The sequence below is a fragment of the Aulonocara sp. 'chitande type north' Nkhata Bay genome, linkage group LG7 (assembly GCF_057382095.1).
Source record: "Aulonocara sp. 'chitande type north' Nkhata Bay isolate Kocher_YH1m ecotype deep benthic linkage group LG7, A_spYH_male_GT1.1, whole genome shotgun sequence".
NCBI classification, from domain to species: domain Eukaryota; kingdom Metazoa; phylum Chordata; class Actinopteri; order Cichliformes; family Cichlidae; genus Aulonocara; species Aulonocara sp. 'chitande type north' Nkhata Bay.
This window is the reverse complement of record NC_141350.1, coordinates 18,332,300-18,359,521: the sequence shown is the minus strand read 5'-3', so window position 1 is coordinate 18,359,521 and position 27,222 is coordinate 18,332,300. Positions and strand designations below refer to the sequence as shown.

The 27,222-nt window shown below is 40.8% G+C and overlaps 2 protein-coding genes across 3 annotated transcripts in view; one reads left to right on the top strand and one right to left on the bottom strand.

The window, feature by feature from the left end:
• Positions 1 to 2,771, top strand: part of nell2a (neural EGFL like 2a) — an 87,002-nt gene extending 84,231 nt beyond the window's left edge. Inside the window, exon 20 of the mRNA XM_086299206.1 lies at positions 1,954 to 2,771. Within this exon, the coding sequence (XP_086155332.1) occupies positions 1,954 to 1,995 (42 nt within the window). The 3' untranslated portion in view covers positions 1,996 to 2,771. The remainder of the gene's footprint in view (positions 1 to 1,953) is intronic.
• Positions 2,772 to 13,076: 10,305 nt separating this feature from the next.
• tmem117 (transmembrane protein 117) overlaps positions 13,077 to 27,222 on the bottom strand; it is a 46,813-nt gene continuing 32,667 nt past the window's right edge. For both annotated transcript variants that reach the window (XM_086299204.1, XM_086299205.1), the window contains exons 5-8: positions 23,788 to 23,885; positions 22,006 to 22,165; positions 16,851 to 16,980; positions 13,077 to 15,811 (exon numbers count right to left, since the gene is read on the bottom strand). In XM_086299204.1, coding sequence (XP_086155330.1) covers positions 15,150 to 15,811; positions 16,851 to 16,980; positions 22,006 to 22,165; positions 23,788 to 23,885 — 1,050 coding nt within the window. In that variant the 3' untranslated portion in view covers positions 13,077 to 15,149. The remainder of the gene's footprint in view (positions 15,812 to 16,850; positions 16,981 to 22,005; positions 22,166 to 23,787; positions 23,886 to 27,222) is intronic.

Below are 27,222 nucleotides of genomic sequence, written 5' to 3'. Positions count from 1 at the left end.
CAGCAAATTACAGTTTCTCTAGTTCGTGGCAGGCAAGACACAAAAGAAAAATGGCTTGAAAAGTGAGAACCCTTTGTGCTTTTTCAGGGGGCAAAAACAGAGTACTAGTATTTGCAACAGAAAGGCAATTTGTGCATCTTTAACACCTCACAGAAGTTGAATTTACCAGTTGTTGTAAAAGGGCAGTTATTGGGAGCTATTTAGTTAAACCAAGATGCACACAGTAATTGCTGTGGGAAAAAAATGAATCTAATATTCATTCTAAGAACAAGACGGCTGCTGTATCAATTCAAATAAATAAGATATGATGTTCTGTTCCGCAATTATTCCCTTTCTAATTTTGAGTTTATTAGATCATAGATTACATGTTTTATTTATATTTATTAACAAGAATGCAGTTTTCTGTGAAGCAGAACTTTGATACTTTCGGGAAATGTGCTTTTTATTTTTCTTGTTTAGGATTAGATGAGAATGTCTTACTCGGATGCACTGCACTGTATTTCTGCTAAATATGAAGCTGCAGTCGGTTAGATTAAAGCTAGAAACAGGCTCTGTTGAGTGGTAATAAACCTACCAGCTCCTTTAAAGGTCACTAATTAACATTTTTAATTAGTTGTTAATTAGGGTGTAAAAATAAGTTATAGGTTTACAATGTAACGTGCTGGCCTGCTTCTTGGTTCGGAGCGGCAACTTGCTGTAAATCCACTGGTTGCCTCGCAACCTCAGAGTGATGACAAGACTCCTGTTTCAGGTCTGTAACCTGAGTTATAATGAGCAATTTTTTTTTTTAAATGTAGAACTGTTCTTTTAAATGAAAATGAACTGAAATTCTGGCAGCGTCATTTTTCCTGGCCTCTGGCTCGGCTGCAGCAGGAAATCATGGATGTATTCTTCCCTCTGCTAAAGGAGCACACAGGTTTGAGGATGAAGTGCTGAAAACGTCTGGAGAAACACTCACATCAGCAGCTCAAGTAAATCAGATGGAGAAAGCTGCTCTTCGTGAGTTTTTATTTTGCAGCGCTGAGCAGTCACGGGGAGAGTAAACTATGCAGGCAATATCCTCTTCATTACCAAATGTGAGCGTAAATTGTTTGCCTGAGCTTTAGGACTTAATCCACCAAGGCTGACTCCCTCACTTGAAATTCTACTATTAAATATTCTCGTCGCGCGTGCCTGCAATGATGTCCGCATCTCAGACAGAAAATAACAGCTATTCTCTGAGGACTTTCAATAAACATCATAATTTTTGGAATCTCTACCATCCATTCATCTATCCAGCCATTTTCTTCTTCTATGCGAGTCAGGGTCGCGGGGGAGGGGAGGCATCTTTAGGTTATGCATCTTTTTTTGGGGGGGGGGGGGGCAAATTTTATTTAAGCACGCAGTTTTTAAATTCACCTAAAAACAGTCCTTGGAGTAGCAGCTTTACAATACAAGCCTAAAATTAAAAACCTTGGCCTCTTGGATACTTGAAATGCAGCATCCTCACCCTCATCACCAGGCCAGCTAGAGATTTTCGACATTGCTTTGTGGAAATATCAAAAGTGTAAATTTGAAAGTAATTATAAAGAGTCAGTTTTCTGATTCAACAGAAATGAAGCACAGCAATTTTTCATCCTTTTAGTTTGAGCATTAACACTCAGCCTCTTCACTGTGCATGAGTTTTATTTTTTAGAACAAATGCAGCATAGTCCCAACTACAGGGACCTCCGGGGTACACGCATCGTAGAAGGGGTTAAACCAAAGTGACTCTGTGACCGTTCACATTTCTCAGTGAGAAATCGCCACCTTGTATCAGTTAGCGCCCAGACAAACTCTAAATACCAAACCAAGTCTGTGTGCCGCAGCACTGCTGTTACCCAAAAATATTATCTGGTTGAAAAAACGAGCTGCCCTGAGGTTAAATTGTAACAAACTTGTGCCTCTCTTCTTTCTCTTTCTTTGTGTTTCCAGAATGGACACATCTGTTGCTCAGTGGATCCCATGTGCCTTTAGTCCTGGCAGATCTGAAGGCACCTGTACAGTGTTCTCCATGTAAAAAAATACAAAAAAAATACATAAAAAATAACACCATCCCTGTGTCTCTTCACTGTCCTCCTCACAGACGTGGGTCACATAGTGTTTGCGTTGTAAGGATTTGTTTTGGCCTGCTGAATCAGATGGGTGGAAGTTCAGAATAACACACCCAGTGTCACATTGTCAAATACAGACAATTGTAAAAAAAAATGTAACCTTTCAGGTATTTTTCTTTCCCTTCTGATTAGCCACAGTTGATTGTATGTTCTGTACAGTAAACTCCACCCATCTGGTGCTAAGCTTTAACTCGTAGAGCAAATACTCTATGACCGGCGCCTGCTTCCTCAACTCCTTTATACCAAATGCAAATGTATATCATACCAAACAGATGATGGACTACGGTTTCCTGAAACCCACCACTTTGTTATGTCTCACCACTTAGAGTGAACCTTTAAGGATCACCATTCCCCACTCCCAATCATTGCTACATGAAACTGTAAAATATTACTATTACTGGCATGACTCTGCTTGATGTCCAAATATTTTTTGATTTCTAAATTCTCGATGATGATGATGATGATGATGATGATACATTAGCTAGAGCAAAGGCAGTTAGCATAAGGTTCCGTTGCCACATTTGAGTCGTCTAAATTATGTGGTGCTTTGCAGCATTTTGTTCCATTTCTCTTTTTTGTAATTTTTTTTCCAGCTTGTTATTGTGTAATAGTGAAATAAAGTATTTCCATTTACATTAATTGCTTGTCTTTTTCTTATGTAATTTGGATTTATCACGATTTAACAGATATGAGATTTTATTGGCCATACAGTGGCTTCAATTAGATTTTTAGGTTTCTGGGTTCACTGTTAGTTTGTAAAACACAAACATGCATTACAAAATGTTTGCGATTATTCCAACAAAGAAGAAAATCTGATTAACTTTAGGTAGCAGACGTGTTTGTCTGTACTCATCCTCCAGCATGACTGCACCGATGAATGTATAGCGTGGGAACAAATGGAGAAGGGATTGTAACCATGTGCTGTAGCGCCTGAGCAGATTAGACTATATCATCTTACAGTCTGCATACATAAAACTGGATTTATTAGATCCATGTGGCACAGCATGACATGCAGTAAACTTTGCTGAAGTCTCAGAGTGTAAGACACTGTGACTGTTCAGAGGAAAAGACCCCTAAAAAGGAAATCAGGCAGATTAAAGTCTTAAATCCATTTTCTAATAATTTCTAGGAGATTGAAAATATGCAAACAAAGGTGTGGACAAAAAGTTAAAAACCTCCCCTCTTTCTCATTGCACATCCCCTCCTTTCCTCTCCTTCGATCCTAGTCACTCCAATCAGAGATGTGAGCTGAGCCATTGAGTATATAACATGATGTAGTATTGCTCCAGAGCCTTATTTTAAAGCAATCTCAAGCCCAACTACACCTGTGCTTTGTGAAGTCAGAGGTAACACTGTTTGCATTTTTTTAAATATTCATGGCTGTTTTAATTAAAGTTGCAATGTGGCAAGATATCACACCCTCTGTCTCACACACATACAAATACTGGAAAAAAAAACCCAAACCCTGAATCACATGCCTCACAATCATCTTAAAAACCGAAACAATACAAATCACTGCTTGTTTGAAGAATCACCCACCACGGTTTATGTATTCTGGCTGTGTGCCACGCCTCTTTTATATGCTGATGCACAGGATACACCTGCGCATCCTCGATCATAGCTCCTCTGCAAGCCCGCCTTCTCCTCTCTGATCCATTTTAGCAATTCAGAAATCCTTCAACATGGGATACTGAGATTGATTTCCGGGTCCCAGGCAGGAGGACGTAAAAAGAGGAGACGAGGAACCCTACACATAAGAAAAACAGAGGGAACAAAGAAAGCCCACAAGCAGAGTGAAAACAAAAAAATGTCTGGACAGCTTGAGATTGTGAAGTCGATCGGACAAAGAGCAAAAGGGCAGTGGAGGACTTTATAGACTATGTCAACTGGCAGACTGGCTACAGGTGAGGCAAGAAACGGCTGTGGAAACTAAACATACAGGGAGTGACTTGAGCATGAAACAAACACACTACTTATGTAGTTATATTTTACAGACAGATTACCCAGTTTATAAAATATGACGCATCATTAGTCGATTCAGGTAGCCATGTGTACATAAAACACTTAAAACGAATTTCCCTTCCACGGGTTGCAGCAGTAAAACATTTTAATGTGAACGCATCGGTCATATTATTGCAGTCACACATTAAAAATGAAATAAACACTGATAGATTGACTGATTATGAATGCTGGTGTATATTTGATGCCTTGCACATAAAAGATGGTTTGTAAACGTGCCCTTTTAGAACCATCGCCAGGCTTGTGTTAAGATTAGATATAAAAATGATCTGCTTTGAATAATATCTTTTTCCATTAAAAAAAATCCAATGCCTTTTTACTACTCCTAGTTCTGTGAAAAAATGAATAACCGGACACAAAATGCGTCCTACCACACTCAAAGACCTTGTTCTCAGTGTTTGTGCCACGCAAGCTTGGCTTTAAGTTTAAGCTGCTCGTGATTCACTTCCAAACTAGCTGTGACGGTGCACACCTTACACTCAGGTTGGGGGAACTTTACGCTTTTGACTGATGAATTGGAATTAGTGCCACGCTGTGAACGTACATTATTCTGCACAGTGAAGCTCAAACAATTAAGAGAACAAACACTGATCAAAACTAATTTGTTCTGAGGAAAGTCAGAGATTTTGTCCCCCGCAGATATTGTACACTGGATAAGTAAATTTGTGTGATTTATAGATCTAACAGCGTTCTATCAGTGATTGGATTTTATACAAAGCCCCGTGTGGTGGATACACTTTCATGTCTGCATATTTGGATGCAGAGCAACGACTGCCGCAATTGTAGCACATGGATTCCTCTCTCCTCCCGACTTTGTCCTGTGCCTTTGGAGATGGTAGTAATACTTGTATCGCAGAAGAGCACTTAAAGCTCCTAATATAATTATCTATCCCTTCACAGCCACAGACAAATGAGTTCAGCCCGGAGATGGCTTTATTTCCCTGTGGAAAAGTCTCTCTCCACGAACTGATTCTACCTCGCAGCTGCTTACATTAACAAACACGCAACGTAATGGGGGCCCATTTATATTCCAACACACACTCTGCTCACTTGAGCCTTTTTTTTTTTGTTTCTGCATCGCTCTCACTCCAAAAACTTTTTTTAACTCAGGTTATCATGACTCCAAACTCATCCCTGAGTTGAATGATAGGGCAGTGGACAGTGTGCAGTGGACAGTTCACAGCGGCTGCTCGTTGGTTGGCAAGGGCACCATCTGGCCTGCTTTGGTCCAGTGGCTTCTAGCTGGTGGTGGCATGAAGCCAGTGGGCACCTGAGTAGTGGTGGCACAGCAGGGCAGACTGGTCCTCCAGCTGGCTCCTAAATGTCCAATTTTCCATGGCAGTGCTGAACCCTCTGCAACAGATGCCTGTACCCACGGGGAGTCCACTTCACTGCCTGTCCTATATTCACTGTTAATGACCACACATATCATTGTGATTGTAGCTGGTGAAGCAAGGCAACAGTGAAAAGTCAGTTTTACTTTAAGTGTGGAGTTTAAATCAAGAGAAAAAAAAACGCATTAGTAATACATTTGGGCTGACATGTCATTTTCAGTGATCTTATAGCCTTCAAATTGCTCTAATTGGTCTGCAAAATCCACTGCACTCTGAAGAATGAGAAGGGTCTTTATCTGACAAAAAGATACCAGGAGCATGCAATAATACAATCACCTGAAAATCATCTTTTTTGGACTTGGCAATCTCATGCATGTACTATGTGTAGGGAATTACATGGACATGTGCAGTTTATAGCATTTGCGTGTATTTGTACCTCTTATCGCTGCAGGGTAAACTCTGTTCATTCTGCTTATTTGTCACAGCTTGTGCGGGATTGACTTAATGCATAAGCATGTAGTGCATGAGCCAAAGCAAGAATGGAAGCCGCTTTGAATTGTCTGTGTTACAGCAAACATCCACACAAGTGCTCACTGTGCCCACAGCACCTATAGCTTTTGGTTCCAGCTTCAACTGTGGGTGCAGCCAAAGGTGCTACAATCAGGATATTTAGTACTGATTATTTCATATGAACTTGTTTTTAATCGACGAAGAACCTCCTCAGGAGATTAACAAAACTGTATTATACAGTTTAGTATACAGACCCCCATTTTGGTTTCAGAACTGTCTTAATTCTTTGTGGCACTGACTCAACAAGTTGCTGGAAACCAGGAGGTGTGCTATCCTGCTGGAAGCAGCAGTCGGAAAGCAGGGAACGCTGTGGTCACAAAGAGATGGGCACGGGCGGCAACAATGCTCAGGTATAAGCTGTGGTGTTTACGCAATTCTGAATTGGGACTAAGGGGCACAAAGTGAGCCAAGAAAATATCCCACACACCACCGATAGCAAATTTGGTGGATACACGCGTTCATGATGGTTACACCAAATTCTGACCCTGCCATCTTAATGTCACAGCAGCAATCAAGTCTCAACATTTCTCCAGGCTTTTATTGTCCAATTTTAGTGAGCCCGTGCAAACTGAAGCCTCAGTACCAGTAGTGGTACCCAGTGTGGTCTTCTGCTAGTGCAGGCCATCTGCTTCAATGTTTTGATGCTTTTTCCTCAGTTGCAAAGAGTGTTTTTTTGTTTCTTTAATTACTGTTGCCTTCCTATCAGTTCCATGCATTCCGGACACTCCTCTCTGACTGTTGGCATCTGCGTAATTTTGTGCTGAACATTTGGGGGATCAAGATCAAGATAAATAAATAAATCTGGGTAAATTCCCAGATGATTAAACATAAACATGCAACTATTTTGCTGGTAATACCTGAAATGAGTAAAGAAAATCAACAGCCTATTTATGCAAGATAATTCATAATTTTATTGGGGAGTTATATTGGTTGGGTCTCATTACTGAAGGGGGGGGGGGGGGGGGGGGGGTCATAACCCCCCTAACCCTCCTCGAAATTACACCCCTGTCTCTTGGTCAGTTGCTATGACTTACTATTTCAGTCTTTTGAATATGTGGCTTTACAGCTGAAGGCCCCATCCAAAGTTGTGTTTCTTAATGTTTACAGGCCTCCCAAATACTGCATAGACTTTTTTAATGACCTCAGTGAACTGCTGTCTGTGATCTGTGTTGATTTTGACTGTGTAATTATTGCTGGGGATTTTAACATTCATGTGGACAACCCTCAGGACAAAGGGACTAAAGACCTGAGTAACACTCTGGGCAACTTTGGGCTGACTCAGCATGTAACAGAGGCCACACATAATAGAGGACACACTCTTGACCTACTGATCTCCAAAGGCCTGAGCATTTCAAAGGTTACTGTGTCTGATGTGGGCCTGTCTGATCATTACTGTGTTTTCTTTGAAAGTAAAATCTCAGCCCACACAAATATATCAACAACAGTGATCACAAAACGGTGTATAACTGAACACAGTAGTGCAATTTTTAACCAGGTCTTCCCATTAACACCTGACCTGCCCAGAGGGTCAGTCAATGAGCTCGTCAATAGCTTCAATGCTAACATGTTAAATGTAATGGACACTATTGCTCCCATTAAGGTGAAGGTTATCTCTGGAAGGAAAAAGTCTCCATGGAGAAACTCCACACTGGTGAAAAATGAAAAAAGAGAGTGTAGGAAAGCTGAGCGCAGATGGAGAAAAACAAACCTCCAGGTTCATTATGACATTTATAAAGAGAAACTTCACAATTATAATTTACAACTGAGGAATGCAAGGAGGTCCTACTTCTCTGACATCATCACTAAAAACAGCCATAATGCTCGGGTCTTATTTTCTACAGTTGACAGGCTAACAAACCCCCCTGTGTCAGTGGCAGCTGAACTTCATTCGACCATGGCCTGCAATGACTTTGCCAAATTCTTCACTGAAAAAATCCAAAAAATTAGACAAGCAATTGGTACATCAACAGCAGATCCAGGATGTCCACCAAAAAACTGTTTAAACACCATGAAACAGTTTCAACCTATTAACAGCAAAGACCTGGAGGACATCTTAGGTCAACTGAACTCCTCCTCCTGCTGTTTAGATGTCCTGCCAACAAGTTTTTTCAAAAAGGTCTCAAAGACTTTAGAGTCAGACCTGTTACAGATCGTCAACTTTTCTTTATTATCAGGTGTGTTTCCAGAATCACTAAAAACTGCTGTAATCAAACCTATACTGAAAAAGGACAATCTTGACAAGACACAAATGAACAACTACAGGCCGATCTCAAATCTCCCGTTTTTAAGTAAGATCATTGAAAAAGCAGTTTCTCAACAGCTCAGTTACTTCTTAAAACAGAATAATTGCTACGATGCCTTCCAGTCAGGTTTTAGACAGAACCACAGCACTGAAACCGCTCTGACCAAAGTGTTTAATGACATATGTCTGAATACAGACAGTGGAAAAATGTCAGTCCTAGTTTTACTGGATCTCAGTGCAGCATTTGATACAGTTGACCACAACATATTACTCAAACGACTGGAGAACTGGACAGGTCTTTCAGGAACTGTACTAAACTGGTTCAAAACATACGTAGAAAACAGGAAATACTTTGTATCAATAGGTAACTTCACATCTGAGCAGACAAGTATCACATGTGGAGTTCCCCAAGGTTCCATCTTGGGACCCCTTCTGTTTAACATCTACATGCTCCCACTGGCACAGATTATAAACAACAACAAAATAAACTATCACAGCTATGCAGATGACACACAAATATATATCACAATGTCACCAGGAGACCGAGGCCCTGTACAGGCTCTTGGTAAATGCATTGAGGAAATCAATGACTGGTTGTGCCACAATTTTCTCCAGCTAAACAAAAACAAAACTGAGGTAATAGTCTTTGGCGCCAAAGAAAAACGATTACAGGTCACCAAAGAACTTCAATCTATACATCTAAAAACCACAAACCAGGCGAGAAATTTGGGTGTAGTGATGGATGCAGACCTAAACTTAGAAAAACACATTAAGACAATAACAAAGTCAGCTTACTATCACCTCAAGAATATATCAAGGATAAAAGATCTGATGTCTCAACAGGACCTGGAAAAACTAGTCCATGCATTCATCTTTAGTAGGCTTGATTACTGTAACAGCATCTTTACAGGTCTACCTAAAAAATCAGTCAGACAACTACAGCTCATTCAGAACTCTGCTGCTCGAGTCCTCACTAAGACCAAAAAAGTGGACCACATCAGTCCAGCTCTGAGGTCCTTACACTGGCTGCCTGTCTGTCAGAGGATAGACTTTAAAGTTCTGATGCTGGCCTATAAAGCTCTGAATGGTTTAGGACCAAAATACATCAGTGACCTCCTGACCCAGTATGAACCTTCCAGATCCCTCAGGTCATCTGGATTTTATCAGTTCCCAGAGTCAGAACCAGACACGGAGAAGCTGCATTCAGCTTTTATGCTCCTTATATCTGGAACAAACTCCCAGAAAGCCTCAGATCAGCTGAAACACTCAGTTTATTTAAATCCAGGTTGAAGACTCACCTGTTCTCAGCTGCATTTGAATAAAGCACCAAATCCACACTTTAAGCTTAAATTTCAAAACTTACATTTAACTACTGATTTTATCTACTGTTCTGATTTTATCTGTTTTGATTTTATATACTGTTGTTTGTTTGTTTGTTTGTTAATTAGTTAGTTAGTTTATTTGCTTGTTTTATTCAATTTTAAATCATGCTTTTTATTTGTTCTTGTTTCTAATGTCTCTGTAAAGCACTTTGAATCACCTTGTTGTTGAATTGTGCTATACAAATAAACTTGCCTTGCCTAGTATTTTCTGGTATTTCAGTCACCTGAAAATATCAGCTGATTTAAATCTCAGTGTGCTTAGGTCGGGAGATGGAGCTGAACTTTAACATATTATATAAAACTATTTAAAACAGTGCAGTGTGTGAGTTTTGCAGCAAGGCTTACAATGTCAAGATCAACTTTTTCCACTGTTCACAAAGAAATACGCTGCACAGTGACAGATATCTTTCTATTAGATATTTTTCTGATTGATATTTTCAGTTTTGTAGGTCCAATGTTGGTAAAAAAAAAAAAAAAGAGACATTTTTCCCCAACACTGGATTTTATCGTCATTTACCTGCTGCTCCACTGAAGGACATTGCAACTGAATTTTTTTTTAATATTCACCAAGCAGCTCTTCATTTTATATAACTTACGAACAATTTGAATAAAATTTGATCCTCTTCCTCGACACAGGAAGAGTAAGGCAGACATCATTATCACAAACCCACCCCTGGGGTTTCAGTCCTCTGAGTGACTTGTTGGAGGTTCTGAGAGATTTATCCGAGCCACATGTTCCTCTGTTAGGTATCAGAAACCCGCAGAAGGAATTGCTGATGAATTCTCTTTCCCTTGTGGCCACTGGGGACAGAAACCATCTCAGACTTGGTGAAAAGACTGAAGGGAAACCTTGTAGCTGGCTGGGACTGACAGTACTGATAAATTTCACAAGGTCTCTAAGAGTCACGGAGCTGCCAGCACAGAGTGATGGGCCATGCCAGGACATGATACACTGATCTAATTGGAGGATAGCTCAAAGACAGTAGAGAAGATTCCAGTTGATCTGTAGCTATGGCTCATTCCCTCTAGAGAATTTTTCTGGCTTATATTTAGCTCTAGGTCCAACAATAGTGCTTCATATCCTCCCTCAAAAAGCAGTTCTTATGTCTTTTTGGATTTGTAGACATGCTATTGGAACAAATAGTAAATAATGGGGAACATTTCAAAGGTGCCTGAAGTCAGTTTGAAAGAAAGCTTCTCTGTCATGAAAAAAAGAAGCAAGCTAAAAATTTGATTACCAGACAGAAAGGAATTGATCATGAACGTTTCCAACACGAATGCATCCACGGCAATGAGGGAGAAGTCGATACACTTTTAAGACAACGTGGGTATCAGGCTCCAACACCCCATAAACATTTTTTTTGAAATGCCTGTTTTGATGTGCTCTCTCACTTTCTGCATGGTCCTCAAAAAAAAAAAAAAAAAAAAATCAATATCTAATTTCTCAGCCCAATGGCAGACTTGGAAGAGGCCTCAGTAAAAACAGCTAATACACTCTGGCAATGGGATTTATTTCACAGACAAACAACAAGCATCCGTGAGACCTCAGGTATTCACAAATCTGCTTGGTTTTCACACCGCAGGTGTTTTAATATTTACTACTGAAGCAATCTAGCTGAGGGTCTTATTAAAGCTAATTTTGCAGTGAATGGCACAGCAGGATTCAAGTGTTGTGGGTGCAATTACACATCCCGGGATACACGGTTACTGACAATGGAGTGCTGGATTGGATGACACCTGCGATAGCATAGTCTCACATCAGTTTGTTTAACTGCTTCTGTCACATTACAGATTTTTCATAACTCACTCCTCTGTTGTGTTAAACCGGTGGTTGGATTCCAGGCCCGTGAAGCAGCTTTCTACAGCTGATGGATGAAACAGTCACTGTTTAACATGATTTAACCTAAAACGATCAACCACTTTTTATCAGCAGCAACCCCTGCAGTCCCTTTTATCTATTAACAACCACATGCTTTAAGAATGGGTTAGATTTAGGCTTACATGCAACCCTTTTTAATAGAATCTTTGCATATATGTCAAAACAGAAGAGCTTACAAGAAAAAAAACCCTGCAAGGCCAAGATGCGTGTATGGGACTTGATCTGAAGGGTAACATCTGGTAGTCCCAAAAAGAGAGTGAAATCCTATATTATAAGCATGAATATGTACATATAATACATGGATGTCGACACAGAATAGCTCCCAGCTCATTTGAGTCGCCAAACTGGACCACATGACCGCGTTTGTGGTGTTGGAGCATTTTTAATAGAACAAACAATTTAAATTAGATTGTTTTATAGTTAAATTTGCGATCAGCACATCCAAGAGTCTTAGAAGAATTGTTGAATATTTCCTAGTGAAAGTGAATAACTGTTACATCACAGATCTGTCATAACGCACTCCTCTGTGTGGTATTTTCTCATTAACCACTGGTTGGATTTCAGCCCTTTCTCATAATCGGCATCTCTTATTTAGACACAGCTGCACTTTGAGATAAAGGGTAAAAGTTGAAGAGCTCACAATAACTATATCCTGGTGTTTATGTCTACCATCCGTGTCATATAAATTTAGCAAATTCGCACAGTAACATTCGCCGATTAACACTAAATGCACAGTGGGCGACTGGCTCTCGTTCACTCTATAAATGTGATCCCTAACATTTGTAGGACTCTTTCAGTGCCTTTAAAAAATTTCGCAACATTCCTTTCAAAATTTCCTCTTGAATCCAGCGTGGCTCTGATCATCCGGCACTGCCATCCAGAGCCAAGCGGCGTGCATGGCAAAACAGCAAAGATGAAAAGCCGTACTGTGCCATAATTCTCTGTAACAAAGCACATTTTTTTTCTTCTTTAATATATTATCAATCATCTCAAGGCCCTTCAGATTTTTCTCTCAACCTCAATGGAGGAGTCCCAACACCACACTGGGAACCAATTCTGTCGGCAGTGAGTTCAGTTTTCATCCCTCAGACATTTTCGATCCAATCTATAACTCATTTACACGTAGACATGTTCTATAAACAAATCCCGCCGGGGAACAAAACAAGTAACAAATTCAAATTGTTTCCCACTGGCATAAATCAAACAACGGACAGGCTCAGAGGAGAACTCATGCTAATCTGAGCTGGGTGCTATGTGTATGCAGGCTACGTATTCGAGTGTCCTTGTGAAGAGATAGTATCATTATTTCTCCTGTTGCCCACATTAATTGGGTCAGCAGATGCAAGAAGCTTGACCTGCACTGTTGCTTGGCAACTATACTTCCCAAGCATATAGAAAAACTGAAAAGCAGAACTTAACTTGCGAGTTACTTATCGAGATCAGCAACCTTGTTCAAAAAGAATTAAGGAAAGCGGTCAAGCGATACAGAATGTAAAAAATGTATTAATTTATTGGTAGCACAAGGTTCAACAGTAGTACAGTACACTGTGGAAACACAAAACAATCCCCTTTGCTTCAAAAAAACAGAGAGGAACTTGTAGGAATTGTCAGTTATGCAGCACAACACAATGAAAACAGTCCGAACAAGACAAAGGCCTCACTTTTAACCCAAACAATTACAGCTGCATACCAAACATATTAGAGCCCCTTCGTGTCCAAAGAGGTTCTGCCCTTTGGTAAAACACTAATATCTAATGTCTTCACAGAGCTTTAATGTATAAAAGGATAATTACTAAACCAAAAGCTGCAAACCAATTATGCTGAATAAATTGACCTCTTCACAGAATGGCCTTTGTTGAAAAGAAGTGTAGCAGCAAACACCTACACACTTCACATGTGTCTGCACACACACACACGGACTGTTAAGTATAAAACATCATGTACAGACACAAGTGGACATCTCTCTCTCGCTCTGCTTCCAGTTCACACACACAAAAAGACAAATGCAGAAAACTCCACTGTGTAATGTTCTACCAGAACAGGACCTCAACCTTAAATAAAAGACATTTTAATTGTTTTTGTCATTTCAAAAATTAAAGATAAAATTTTTTTAACGATAATCCATTAATGTGAATGTAATTATATTAATTTGTACTGTAGATAAGTTTACAAAATGTAAGAAATCTGGTCATATTCTGTTACATGATGACTGCTGTGCCTTTCATTGGCAAACAAAGCAGACTATTTGAGAAATATCATATAGATATATGTCATAGTTTCTTATTTCTGCAGCCACAGTGTAATATTGTGCATTATATATCAATGCAGAGTACAACAAGAGCACATGCTATCTTGCGTTGTCTCGGTGCGTACATGTCTTTGTCTCAAATCATCACATTTTCTTGCAAATATGTTCAAAATACTGCATGATTGAGCATCTTTGGTCAAAAGCATGAGCAAGTTCATTATATAATTAACAACAAACTTAATTTAGATGGTTATTTTATTGTATAAAAAAACAAAAAAGAACATGTTTTTGGACCAAACACCCCCCAAACTTAGGTGTACAAACACTTTTACACATTAAAGCCAGTTTAAGCTAAAATGCTGCAGCTTTTAGTTATGTTTGAAATGAGGGTTTCTTTTACAGTAGGATAATGCACCTTTTCTTTCATGCAATAAAACAGGAAAGAAAATCTGCTTTTACAACCATTAGCTTTACATAAAGAAGCCCTGAGCTTTGGAGAAGTCACCGCTGCACTTCAATGGTTTACATTTATGTTTATGCCAAGGGCAAAAACCACCTTTTCTCCCTCTGTTGGTATTCAGTAAAGGTGCAGCAGCCGCATAAGCAATCATGAGGTGGCTTGCTGCTTAGCTATTTGATCTCTGCTGATTGCATTTATTATCTTTGCAACTAAAATCAAGTGAGGGTAAATGAGGAGGTCGTCACCGTACACCGATGGTCATAAACACAATTAAAACGTAGTAAGAGTGACATCGCATGAGAATAAATTAAAATGATAAAGTTTCAGGATCAAATGAGGTAACATGATGTCGATATGATAAGAGCATACAGTATGTCAGACATTAGTAAAGCAGATCCGGATGGTCACACAGGCTGTTTAGAATATGCTTTGCGTATCTGAATATGTGAAATATCAAGGCACTGCTGTAGTTATAACACTGTTTTGAAACAATAAAACTCCACTAACCAAAGGTCACATCTGTAGAAATAGTTCTCTGTTACAGGCACCCGTTAGTGTACCTTGACAAAATTGAATTAGGAAAATGTAAAATCCAAGGTAGCACCTGGTCAGTTGAGGTTTTGCAATGGATCTGCTATGTATCAGAATTGGTGCCATTTAAAGACTTTTAAAATGCTTTTGGTACAAAAATATATTAATATGACTGGAACAGCCATCAAGGTTAGGCTAGGTAAATAACACTCTGTCCTTCACTTGAAGAACTGTGTTAAAGATCCTCCTCTGACATCTCGTGCTGTCCTGAATAAACATGCTCGAGTTGTTTACCATTGATCATGTTGGTTCCAACCTGTCTGCAGGTGCAAAGTTTCAGAGGTTCGTCAAGTCACGGGGAGAATTTGTGAACATCGAAAGAGACTGCCGGTTCATCCTGCTCCGTGCTGTCGATCACAATGCTCGGATGTGTCTCTTGGGTTTCCATGGAAATCGTAGAGTTCGTAGAGGGTGTCGCTCCAAAGTGCGGCCCATCCACCGACAGAAGCATCGGCGTTCCCGATCGTTTGAGGCTATCGGTCATAGTGACATGTGTCTCCTCTGGCGTCGCGCCCATCTCCTTGCTGTACTCGGATGGCGACTTCCTCTTTATCCTCTCGTAACTCTTGTCTGGATTTTCTGTGAAGGTCTCGCTGTCCTGAAATCGACCAAACAGCCAGATGAAAAACCCAAAAAGTACGAACGCCACTAGGCTCGGAATAAAGGCCAGGCATTTCACATCCAAGCTGGCTCCAATGTAGCGGCTGTGGAGGAACATGTCCCGCTCCACGTAGGTTAAGTTGGTCCTAGGGTCAACGTTGGTGGAGCGCCACTCGTAGGTGAGTGTGCTGTGATTGAAGTCCTTGAGGGTTTCTGGCTCCTCCACTGTGAAGATCTTCTCACCAGGCCCAACATACTGCCCATATTCATAGGGCTTATAGAAGATCTGGTTCTTCCACATGTTAAGGTCCAAAATCAGCACGAGGAAGATGATACCATAGTTGAACCACTTACCTGCAATGAGAATTTCAACTTGGATTAGACCAGGCTTATATTTGAAAGCTAAGTAGCATGCACGCACTGTAAAGATGATTTAAAGCATATCCTCAACGATGTACCACACAAGCCTCCACCAAACATGGCTAAGCGGGCAGAGTCCATAGATGGATATGCTGTCACATTCATTAATCAGAAATTCCTCTCATTTTGCATGCAGATAGAGGTGGTAGCTCCTCCACGGTATCTCCTAACAAGATCACTATATTACCATGAGACAGCCCACACCACCACTGCCCAGGTTGTCTGATAGCAGGCAGATGTCGCCCCTGGTATATGTGACACTACTCCCTACCTTTCCCCGAGATATGATGCTAATAAGCTTTCAGTTAAACCAATCACGCCGCACCGGAGCCATTTCCATAATGCTTAATGGATATGCAATGCATTAAGGTTAACAACCTTCTGCGAACCACTGAGCCTTTGAACAGTTTAACATTTAGCTCAGGAACACTGGTTCGCCTCCCCTTGATAGTCATGACAGGCCGTGTTCATGTGGCAGAACCAAATAGAGAAACCAGTAGGACGGTTTTAAATGGGAAATACACTCATTTGCAGAGAACATTAAAGAGGCCGAGATGCGAGAGATGATGAGGGAAGCATCTCGCACATCAGGGAGGAACGCGAGGAACAGGAAACACAATCGAAGCGGCGTTGGCACCTGCTTTCCACAGAAACTACACATGTATTATAAATGGTTGCTTGTGGTTTAACCAACAAACACTTCCCCAAAGAAAGAAAGGAGTGGAAAAGTAGAGCAGCCACAGCACTTTTTATTTTAAGTATTCACAATTCAAAAATAGGGCAAATTTATGTCTCCCTCATGGACATTTTCATTTCTTTCTGCTGCCTAATCCATTTCCAACAGCTGTAAAAAAATAAAAAATAAAAAATAGAAAAAAAAACAAAAACAAAAACAAAAAAACAGAGGTTCTCATTAAAAAAAAACAATGAAATAACCCCGTTCTTTGTCCGGAGGACCTGTATCTGAGTGTACCTGTGATATGAATGTGGTACTCCTCTTTAAAGATGCGCTTGCAGACAGGAAGCTTAACCTTCACATGTGTTGTAGACATTCCTGGCAGATTCATATCCAGGTCACCCATGAAGTGAGGGAACTCCCAGTCCTAAAACACGCACAAATACAACAGGTTTTGAAAATTTAGCTCGCAATTGTGATGCTGCCACCCATCTGAATACACTGAAGTGACTAATGTCAGCTCTGCATCATAGTTTATTGGATGCTGAACACTTCACAGAAGGCTTCAATATTAGCTAATATTAAGACTCAGTGGAGTCTCTTCATAAACTGAATGGAGGTTAAACGTGGTGCCAGCTACTGGAGACGGCAGACGAATCTGTGTGTTTACACGCATGTGGTGTGTACTCATGTGCCTGTGCACATGGGATTTCACCAGATTAAAAAAAAAAATATATATATATATATATATATCAGCAGGCAGCTCAACATCAGCATCTTCCTCTGCCCCCGTGGTGTCACTTTTCTTTTTTGCAAATATGTAGTTTTATTGGGTGGCTAGTAGGTTTTTAGTGAAACTATTCACTATTCATACACAAAACATGATTCATTTATTAGGTGAAAAAAGTATTATTTCTTATTTTTTTTGAAAATGGAAAACTGTCAGTTCTACAGAGTCCTACAGCTTTGCATTTTTAAACCAGTGAAGTACTGAAGAACTTTTTTAGATTAGATTTTATTTTTTTAAATCAAAATTTAACTGAATTCTAATTAATAAACAATATACACTCATCTGCCACTTTATTAGGTGCACACTGCTAGAGCTGGGTTAGACCTCTTTTGCCTTTAGAACTTCATTAGTTCTTCATGGCATAGATTTAACAAGGTGCTGGAAAGACTCCTCTGAGATTTTGGTCCGTATTAACATGACAACTTGAGCAGCTGTCAAATCTGTTACACCTGCGGATTTGACAAGCGCACATTGGTGATGCAAATCTCCCGTTCCTATCCCAAAGGTATTCAGTTGGATTGAGATACGGCGATTGTGGAGGCCATTTAAGTGCACTGAACTCACCATCATGTTTAAGGCTATGTTCACACTGCAGATCTTAATGCTCAATTCCGATTTTTGGATCAAATCCGATTTTTTTGTCTAGTTGTTCACACTACAGATAAAATGTGTCAGCAAACACGCTCCAGTGTGAACCCTCAAAGTGGCCCGCATGAGCAAAAGGAGAAGTCACACACACAACGTGCTCTGTTTAGACCCAGAGCAAACACTATTGTTTGACTGATGGCCCTTAATATAAAGACACTTTTGGACTTTACGTTTCCCAATTTTGCTTTAAGTTGTAAAGTTGTTTTGTTATTTACATATGGCCTAATAATCATTCTTATTGCTGTTTTAGAGAGGAGTGGTGCTTCATTTTTCCATCTCCCTAGTGAGTGTGGACGCTTCATCTCTTTGCTCTTTAAACGCTTTGCTTCTTTTATTGATTTTTATGCTGATTTTTTCCCTTTTTTCCGTATGAGCTTCAGTTTCACTAACATCTACACGGGATGGCCAGGAAGCGTCCGCGATGTCTTCTCCGGCGCTGATTATTGGCGTCTGTCTTGTGTCAGTGACGTAAAAAACAGATTTAATGCGACATGACCATTCAAACAGCAGTCGCTTTAAAACATCAAATCATCGGATTTGAAAATATCAGATTTGTGCTGTTCACATGATCGGATATGGGTCGCATAGGATCAAAAAAGTCGGATTTGATGCGCTTTCGCCTGCAGTGTGAACGTAGCCCAAGAAACCAGTTTGAAATGATTCATGTGTTACCCTGGTGGAGGCAGCCATCAGATGGGTACACTGTGATCATGAAGGGGTGGATATGGTCAGCAACAATACAGCTAGGCTTTGGCATATAAATGATGCTCAACTGGAACTAAGGGGCTCAGTCCATCCATCCATCCATCTTCTACCACTTATCTAGGTTAAGGTCAAGGGGGCAAGCCCAGACTTCCTACCTCTTCCAGCTCACCTGGGTGGACACCAGGTTGTTCCCAAGCCAGCCAAGACATAATCTCTCCAGCAAATTCAGAGACCTCCTCCCAGTTGGAGCCTGAAACACCTTGCCTTTGAGGTGTCCAGGAGGCATCAGATGCCCAAACCCCCTCAGCTGGCTCCTTTCCCTCCTTGAATTATCAGGGAGTCCTAAAACTCCTTGATAATTCAAGGAGGTGGTTTGTATGTTTCAGTGATCCCAGGAGCTTTTATGTCAGAGGAAATTTGTCCCTGCTAAGGTCTCCTAGATACAAGGCAAGAAGACATTTAGGATCGCCTCTATCCTAATGCTGAAGAATCAGGACCAGGCAATATTTTTCCAATTTTAGTGAGCCTGTATGAACTGCAGCCTCAGTTTCCTGTTCTTAGCTGACGGGATTGGCTCCTGATCCGGTTTTCTGCTGCTAGAGACCGTCTGCTTGAAGAGCATATTGTGCATTCAAAGAGGCTCTTCTGCTCATCTTGGTCATAACTAGTGGTTATTTGAATTACTGTTGCCTTCCTGACAGTTCAGAGCATTACATTCCATGTAAACCCTAGAGATGATTGTGGGAAAATCCCAGTAGATCACCAATTTGCAGGCCACCACCATCTGGAACAAACAGCCACACAACATTCAAAGTCTTTTAAAATCCCCTTTCTTCCCCATTTTGATTCTCGCTTTAAACTTCATCTTGACCATGTCTAAATACCTGAACGCAGTAGGCTTCTGCCAACCATTGAACAAGTGTCCCTAATGAAGTGGGCAGTGAGCAAAAATTTGCTTTTGTTATCAAAAAATTAAAGATCAAGTAATTTTTTTAAAGTAAAATCTAACCTAACAGTGAATACAGAGCCTTAAATTGTTACTGTCTGCTGTTCTGCTGCTGGAGACGATTCCTACTGTATGTCCGTGTTACGACACCATTTTAAAATGTATTTAAATATTTCTGTAATGAGTTACTTAAGATTATGAAAAGCATGGCATTAAAATGATTATAAACACAGATGAAACTAATGAAAGTCACACAGAGAGACAGAGAGAGGAAAATGTTATGAAACAGTTTCTTTCTGCTGAGCTGACTTAATCATTTTGCAAATTAGCTTTTGTCATCACTATTAGAGGGGAAAAAAACAAGGCACACATAATTTCAGATTAGCTCCATTTCCATTTGATTCTGTTATTTGCACAGAGCTTCTTGCTCTGCACGAAATTAACACATCTGAATTCACTACGTCCTCATGTGATCCAAGGTCTCCTGTGCCAATATCTATGAACAGAACAGCAAAACAATTTGACGAGAGCCCCTTGGATATTAATTAAGTCCTCCACTTTGCTTCCGTAGCTGCTGTATCGGTTGCCGTAGCACTTGCAGGCATGGCATTTAAACATTCCTACCACAAAATAATGAGTCTCTACAACAAATACAGGTAGAGTAAACTGGCAGGGTGTATCAACATCTTTCACATATGTAAATATGTATATACAGAAATCTGACATTTGGTTGCCAAAGAAAACCCAAAACAGCAAAAAGCCACAATTATATAAAAAATAATAATAAAAAAAAAAGAAGATAAAACCCTGCTTGGAGGCAAATCCAGACAGGTCATTAATTGGAGCATTAATTAGCATGAGAACAAAATCACCCATCTTTTCTCATGGAGGCGTGAGATTAACTATGGCACAGATCCAGGATAGAGGCGAATGAAGCTGTTGGGAGGGCTGCGGCGGATGAATTTTTATTGACCGAAGGAATGTAGTGACGGCCGCCGGTGCGAGAGCCCTGTAACGGCACAAGCTAACTTGACCCATAAATAATTGCAGTAAATGTGCTTGCTGTACACCGCGCAGAAAATGAGCGGAGGCCTGTCGTAAACAAATCACTGCGAGCCGGGAATGATAAACAGCCAAGTTACAGTGAGTGAGCGTGAGCGAGAGAGTCGAGGGTCCAGAAACGGAGATGTCAAACACATCGTCCGGGAGTCGGTCAAGGAAGGCGAAAAAGCTGGCCTCAGCGAGACGCGAGGATGTTTGGGAGGAAACGCTTGCACAGTGTAAGATCAGCTACTGCTTTAAATCTGCATAATCACAATAATTGTGAGGAAAAGACCACAGCGTGAAGTAATTACTGGCTTGAGCAGCAAAAAGCCCTTCTTAAAATAATGAACCGTTTCAATAAATAAGTCTAGAAATCACTTTTAGTGTTACAGTTGTTCTAATACACAATACCAAGGGAATAATAATGGCGTCGGTGCCAGGATTCTGTGGAGTGAGGTATTTATAACACTGAAAAATGTCCTCCCATACATTTGCTGGCTCCTTATAATTACCATAATAAACAGAGTGGAAATATATGTTTAGGGGATACGAGATATTGGTATTGTAGGACGTCCTCTAATACCTGCTAACGAGCTCCAGTGAAATATGTTCATTAAACATTGGGAGGCGCTTTGCTGAATTAGGCTCAAGAAGCTCTGAGCAAATAGATGATTGGCCTGTGGTTCAGGCGCATGGTTAGCAGTGTGGGGGAAAACAAAAATCTCACAATCTTTCTCCTAAGCACACAGTATGTGTTTTTGGGGTTTTTTTCCCCCCAGACAAGCACATTTGCATATTCATGAGTGACTGACACAGGCTTTATTGATGTTCACTCTCCTGTGAGAGAGAGAAGACATTGGGTTGGGGGCGGTGGGGGAAGTGGGGACTTCAATCTTGTGAGTCATCATTAAACAAAATAAACTCGTCTCTAGGCTCATAGGGAGGTCTGGGAAACATGATGAAGACGGTAAAAGAGATTTTTTTAAAAAGTCAATAATTTATATTTAACACCACACCACACCTCTCTGTTTGTATCTTCGTATATAAACAGATATACGTGTGTTTGTGTGTGTGTGTAAGTTTGTGTCCGTGCCAGCTGAGAGGGATCAACCGCCCTCGCACTGCTTTGTGCCGCAGTGCCTCATTGATGAATAGGAAGGAAAAAGGGGGAGGCAGAGGACCTGGCAAGGTAGGTAATAGAGTAAGCCAAGAGACATCCCAGCTTGCTACTTTCTTTCTTTCTTTCTTTCTTTCTTTCTTTCTTTCTTTCTTTCTTTCTTTCTCCCCCCCCTTAAATTGGCCCCATGGGGCTGATCTACCTGCATAACAATGAGAAGGTCAAAGACCAAGATGAAGGAAGCTAGGAAGGCTCTGGAGACCTCATCACTGGGCAGGAAGCCTCGGTTCAGGTTGTCCCAGCTGATCCAGTCGGTACTGATGACCAGAACCACTACTGATGTCAGAGAGATGAGTACTGTCCTGCAGCACAGGAGAGAAGAGGAGCATGATAACAAGCATTAAACTTGAGAAAAAAAAAGAACATCTAAATATTTTTTCTAAATTTCAGCCTAGATAGGTGCACAGTTAGCATCACATATCTCAGAACACAAACAACAGGTACGACAGCTACAAGAGAAGATCAATCTTGCACTGTTCGGTCTCTCTTCATGGACTCAATAATGCATTGAACCACACTCTTTTACCAAGATTTGACAAATAGCGTGAGTTTCCAGGAAGATGAATGTGCATAGACAATAACTGTGTCTGTTTGTGGATGCAGAGACAATGTAATTCAAAACTCTACTGCATACATATTTCCATGCATTTACATATTTAACATGAGCCAAAATATCACTTACCTAGAGAGGGCTTTTTGGGGTTTTTTTGCATTCTTTAACACTTCCCGCATTTCGTTCATGTCACACTGGGATTACTCTGCATTCAGTGTTCACTGAAAAATTTCTCAGCCATGTGAAGAGAGGCAATGTGACTTAGTATTATTCTCCACTGTGTATTTTGTCTCAATGTCACCCAGCGATTATTGTGCAGTTGTGTGCATTCTCACACCACACATCGGTTGGCTGCATTGCAGATAGTGACTGCCAGCTCATATCCCATTTCAGCTGTTTGAGAGATAAATTTTGAGGGGTTTTATTATTCCACAAGCGGCATTCCCTTCCCTCAGCACGGACGACTTTTGGCGCTGTCCTTTACAATTTGCAACGGCCCTTCAGCACATATTGACAAGACATATCCAGCGACGCATTTATCAATCACATTTCAAGCGCTGAATTTCAAACGATAGCTCATCAAATCTGGCATTGATTGTGACACGGATAGCTGAGGCATCCATCAATATAATGAAGGGCTGCAGAAAAGTCGCCGAACAGTTCGTCCGCCTGCATTCTAATTGCAGGTGAATCAATTCGGCGAAAAGGAAATGTTAAAACGCTGCGGCCAAATTCGCTTTGAAGTTTAAGATGTCTCGAGCTCTCTGTGTTCCTATTAACTAGATGTCAGACCTGTTTCAGTTTTTTTCACTTTTTTACAATGACCCCGAGATGAACCGCTGCAGAAGCTTTTACGTGAAATATCTGAATGACACGCTATGTCAAACTATCTGACAGCACCAAAGGACTTTTGTGAATGAATGCCGCTGGGACCGTGCAGCGGTGGTGTAGTGCATCTAAACAGGGAGTGGTTCTACTTGTCTGCTGAGTAAAGTGCGCATCAGACATGGTTTGCAGCATTTGTTTAGCACTTATTTCAGGGTCACAGCTTGTGGTATGAGTAAGTAAAAGCCGGGGCTATGGTTTGCCTGGAGACCTCGCTGTGTCCATTGATTTTCAGCCTGTTCTTCTAATTAAAGGTGCTGACACTGAGTGAGGGATGATTAACATGGCTATTGACTGTGTGTAACCCTGCAACGCGCTGAACAGATCACATAACACGTACACATGCATGTACACACTCCTATAGAGCATTACAGGAAGACGTAGTATAATTCAAAGCTTGAGGAAATATTGATATCTTATGTGCATGCAGGTAAAGAAAAGCACAGTCTAACAGAGATTCTATTTCAGTGTAAGAAAATGACATACCAGAAGAGGACGATCCTGTTGTTGCCTTGTTTCCAGAACCTTCTGGCAGCTTTGCCCCAGTCTGGGTAGTGCTGATCCTGGAGCATCATGTCTGTCACCTGTAGAAAGTAAAATAATGTAATAGTTCTCTGTGTGGGTTGGGGGAGAGTTGTTACCCTAACTGAGGAAGTTCAAGTGTCTTGAAATCTAGTTCACAAGTTACGGGCAGGCGATGCATGAGATTGACCTGTAGATTGGCCCACTGCCCGCAGTAATGCAGGCACTCGGCCCTGTTTTCACCGCAGCGGTGAAAACAGGGCTGAGCCAGAAGCTTTTGATTCACCAGTCCATCTACATTCCTACCCTCACACCAACTCTGGATGGTGACCGGAGGAACAAGGTCACGGATAAAAGTGACATAAATTTCCTCTGTAAAATGGCTCAGCTCAGGTTTACAGTGAGAATATCAGAGCAGAATCACTGCTCCTTTGCATCAAAAGGAAGCAGCTGAAGTGGTGTGGGCATCTCATCAGGATCATTCATGAATGCCTCCCTTTGGAGGAGATGCCGGGACAGAACTGTGTGTCTCATCTAGCCTTTGAGTGCCTCTGGGTCCTCTAGGATTAAAATGGCAAACACAATGATGTCAGGATTAAAATACTTAGGCTTCTGCCACTGCAACCCAACTTCTGATAAGCAGAAGAAACTGTCTGAATGGAGTTAGTGAGCAAACTGTCAAAAAAGTTACTGCATCCATCCATCTTCTTCCGCTTATCTGGGTCTGCATCATGGGGGCCTCCGTCTAAGCAAAGAAGCCCACACCTCCCTCTCCACAGCCACCTATTCCAGCTCATCCAGAAGGACACTGGGGCATTCCCAAAGCCAGGTCTACCAGAGGGCAGGCCCATGTTGCTTCTTCAGACTACATCTGGCTGAGCCCTGTCGACTAAGACCGAACCACCAGGTGCTCTAACTGTGCCCCTCCCTAAGGCTGGCTCCGTGGTTGGGCCCTGGTAACCCTGCCCCAGGCAGGGTAGTCATTTCCCATAGGTTCTCTTCAGAGGAGCATGGATAGATACAGCAAATGAAACCCAAGTGTTAATTGAAAATTTCAGAGGAGGATCGTAAAGATTTTTATATTTTTTTGTTGATGAAGGCAGGCTACCTGTTTCCCTAATGATTTGGGCTAACCACCTTCTAGATGTAGCTACATATGTAATGTACTAGAAAGCCATAAAAGTAATATGAATCATTTCAAAGTCAAAGGGAAACTTTGACTATGTCGTCTAAATTTTTGGGTGGTGCATAAATCTCTTATATCTTATTAGTGTTTTTGAAAAATATTTCTTTAGCAATCATAGATGTGTACACGTCAATATGACTCAAAAAGTGTGCTATATAAATGCCAGTCCATTTAGATAATGTTCAAGTGTTGCCATATTACGTGTGCAAACATTCTCAACAAACAATAAGAAACAAAGTATTAGCATTTCTTACTTAAAAGTTTCCATCTAGTGGAAATCATAATCAAACCATCTGGTTTATCAGGACATTTCAATTATACATATGCTAACTACTGTATATGCTAAACAAATAACAATGCTGCATGCTGCTCCAGAGTTACAAACTTACAGTGAAGGACATAATTCTGCCTCCTAAATATACATGTATGCGTGTACATGACTCTGTGCCCATAAATCTATGTTATTTGCAGACACTCCTTAACTCAACTCGTCATGTGTATAAAGGATCAATTTGTTCCTTTCCAACCTTTCCACCACCATGGGCAAGAGCAAAGAGCTGTCGAAGGACATCAGGGACAAGACTGTAGACCTGCACGAGGCTGGAATGAGCTACAAGACCATCGGCAAGAGGTTTTGTGAGAAGGTGACAACGGTTGGTTTGATTATTTAGAAATGAAAGATAGTGATTGATGGAACACCATCAATCGCCCTCAGTCTGGAGTTCCATGCAAGATCTTGCATCATGGGGTGAGAATGATCCTTAAAAAGGTGGTGGATCATCTCAAAACCACACAGGAGGAGCTTGTTAATAATCTGAAGGTAGTTAGCGGTTACACAGTCACCAAGAAGACTGTTGCTAACACAACACTGTGATGGATTGACATCTTGCAGTGCCTGAAAGGTCCCCCTGTTCAAGAAGGCACATGTGCAGGCCTGTCTTAAGTTTGCAGAACATTCAAACAATGCAGAGAAGGTTTGGGAGAAAGTCCTATGGTCAGATGAAACCTAATTTGCTCTATCAACTTGACCTGCTGTATTTGGAGAAAGAGAAATGCCAAGTATGACCCAAAGATTACCATCCCCACCATCAAACACAGGGGAGGACCACTATGCTTGGGCTGACTTCATGTCATGTACCATAAAAACTTGGACAAGAACCTCCTTCCCTCAGCCAGAACACTGAGGATGTCAATGTGTCTTCCAGCATGACAATGACCTAAAACATACCACCCGGGCAACAAATGAGACTAAAGAAGAACCACATTAAAGTCACTGAGTGGCCTAACCATTCTCCACTCCTCAATAGAAAATCTATGGAGGGAGATTTGAGTTGCCAAGCAGCAGCCAAGAAACCGAAAGGATTTAGAGAGTTTCTGCAAAGAGGAGTGAGTCTAAATTCCTCCTAAGACGAGAGTCAACCTTGTGACCAACTACAGAAAGTATCTTACTCCTCTGCTGCCAAAAAGGGTTTCTCAACTAAGTACTAAGTCATGGAAGGAATCCATGACTTAGTACTTATTTCACTCAGTGACGAGCAAATCAGTGTGTAACTTTTCTGTAATGGATTTTTTTCCTGGATTTTTGGTTAATATTCTCTCTTAATTAAAATGAAAGCACCATAAAAATTAAAAAAATAATAAGTCTCTAACTGTGCAAACTTACAAATTTGGCAGCTGATTAAATGCTTATTTCCCTAAACTGTATGACATGTTACTCTACAGGTATACAGTTTTGAATACTGAACAGATATAAAGTTGTGAATACTGAATGATTCATACTGAATAGCATTCCATTGTTGATTTACCACTAATGACTATGTGATTACCTTGAAACATACTCGCTTCTTTCAGTATTAATGTTGTGCTTCCAACAGCTAGGGAAATTGTTTTTACGCTGTCATCCTTAATGTCATTAAAAGTCAGTTACGGGAGATCTTCTTTGCACGGCTGCAGAGTTGTGTCAGAAAGCATAGCGTCTAAAGAAATTCTTTATGTGGAGCTGCTGCAGAGGCAAGGTCAATTCGTCAATAAAGCACCTCACTGCAGATAGTGTGTTGGAGAAAGAATGTGAATCAGGGAATCGATGAGATGTTTCTGGCTTTGCACCATTTCAAAAACAGACACTTCCTGTTCACTCAACCAGTAAAGCTATACTGTAAATCTGCTATGCAGAGGAGACACAGAGGTCATCTTCAAAGTGCCTCATTGAATTA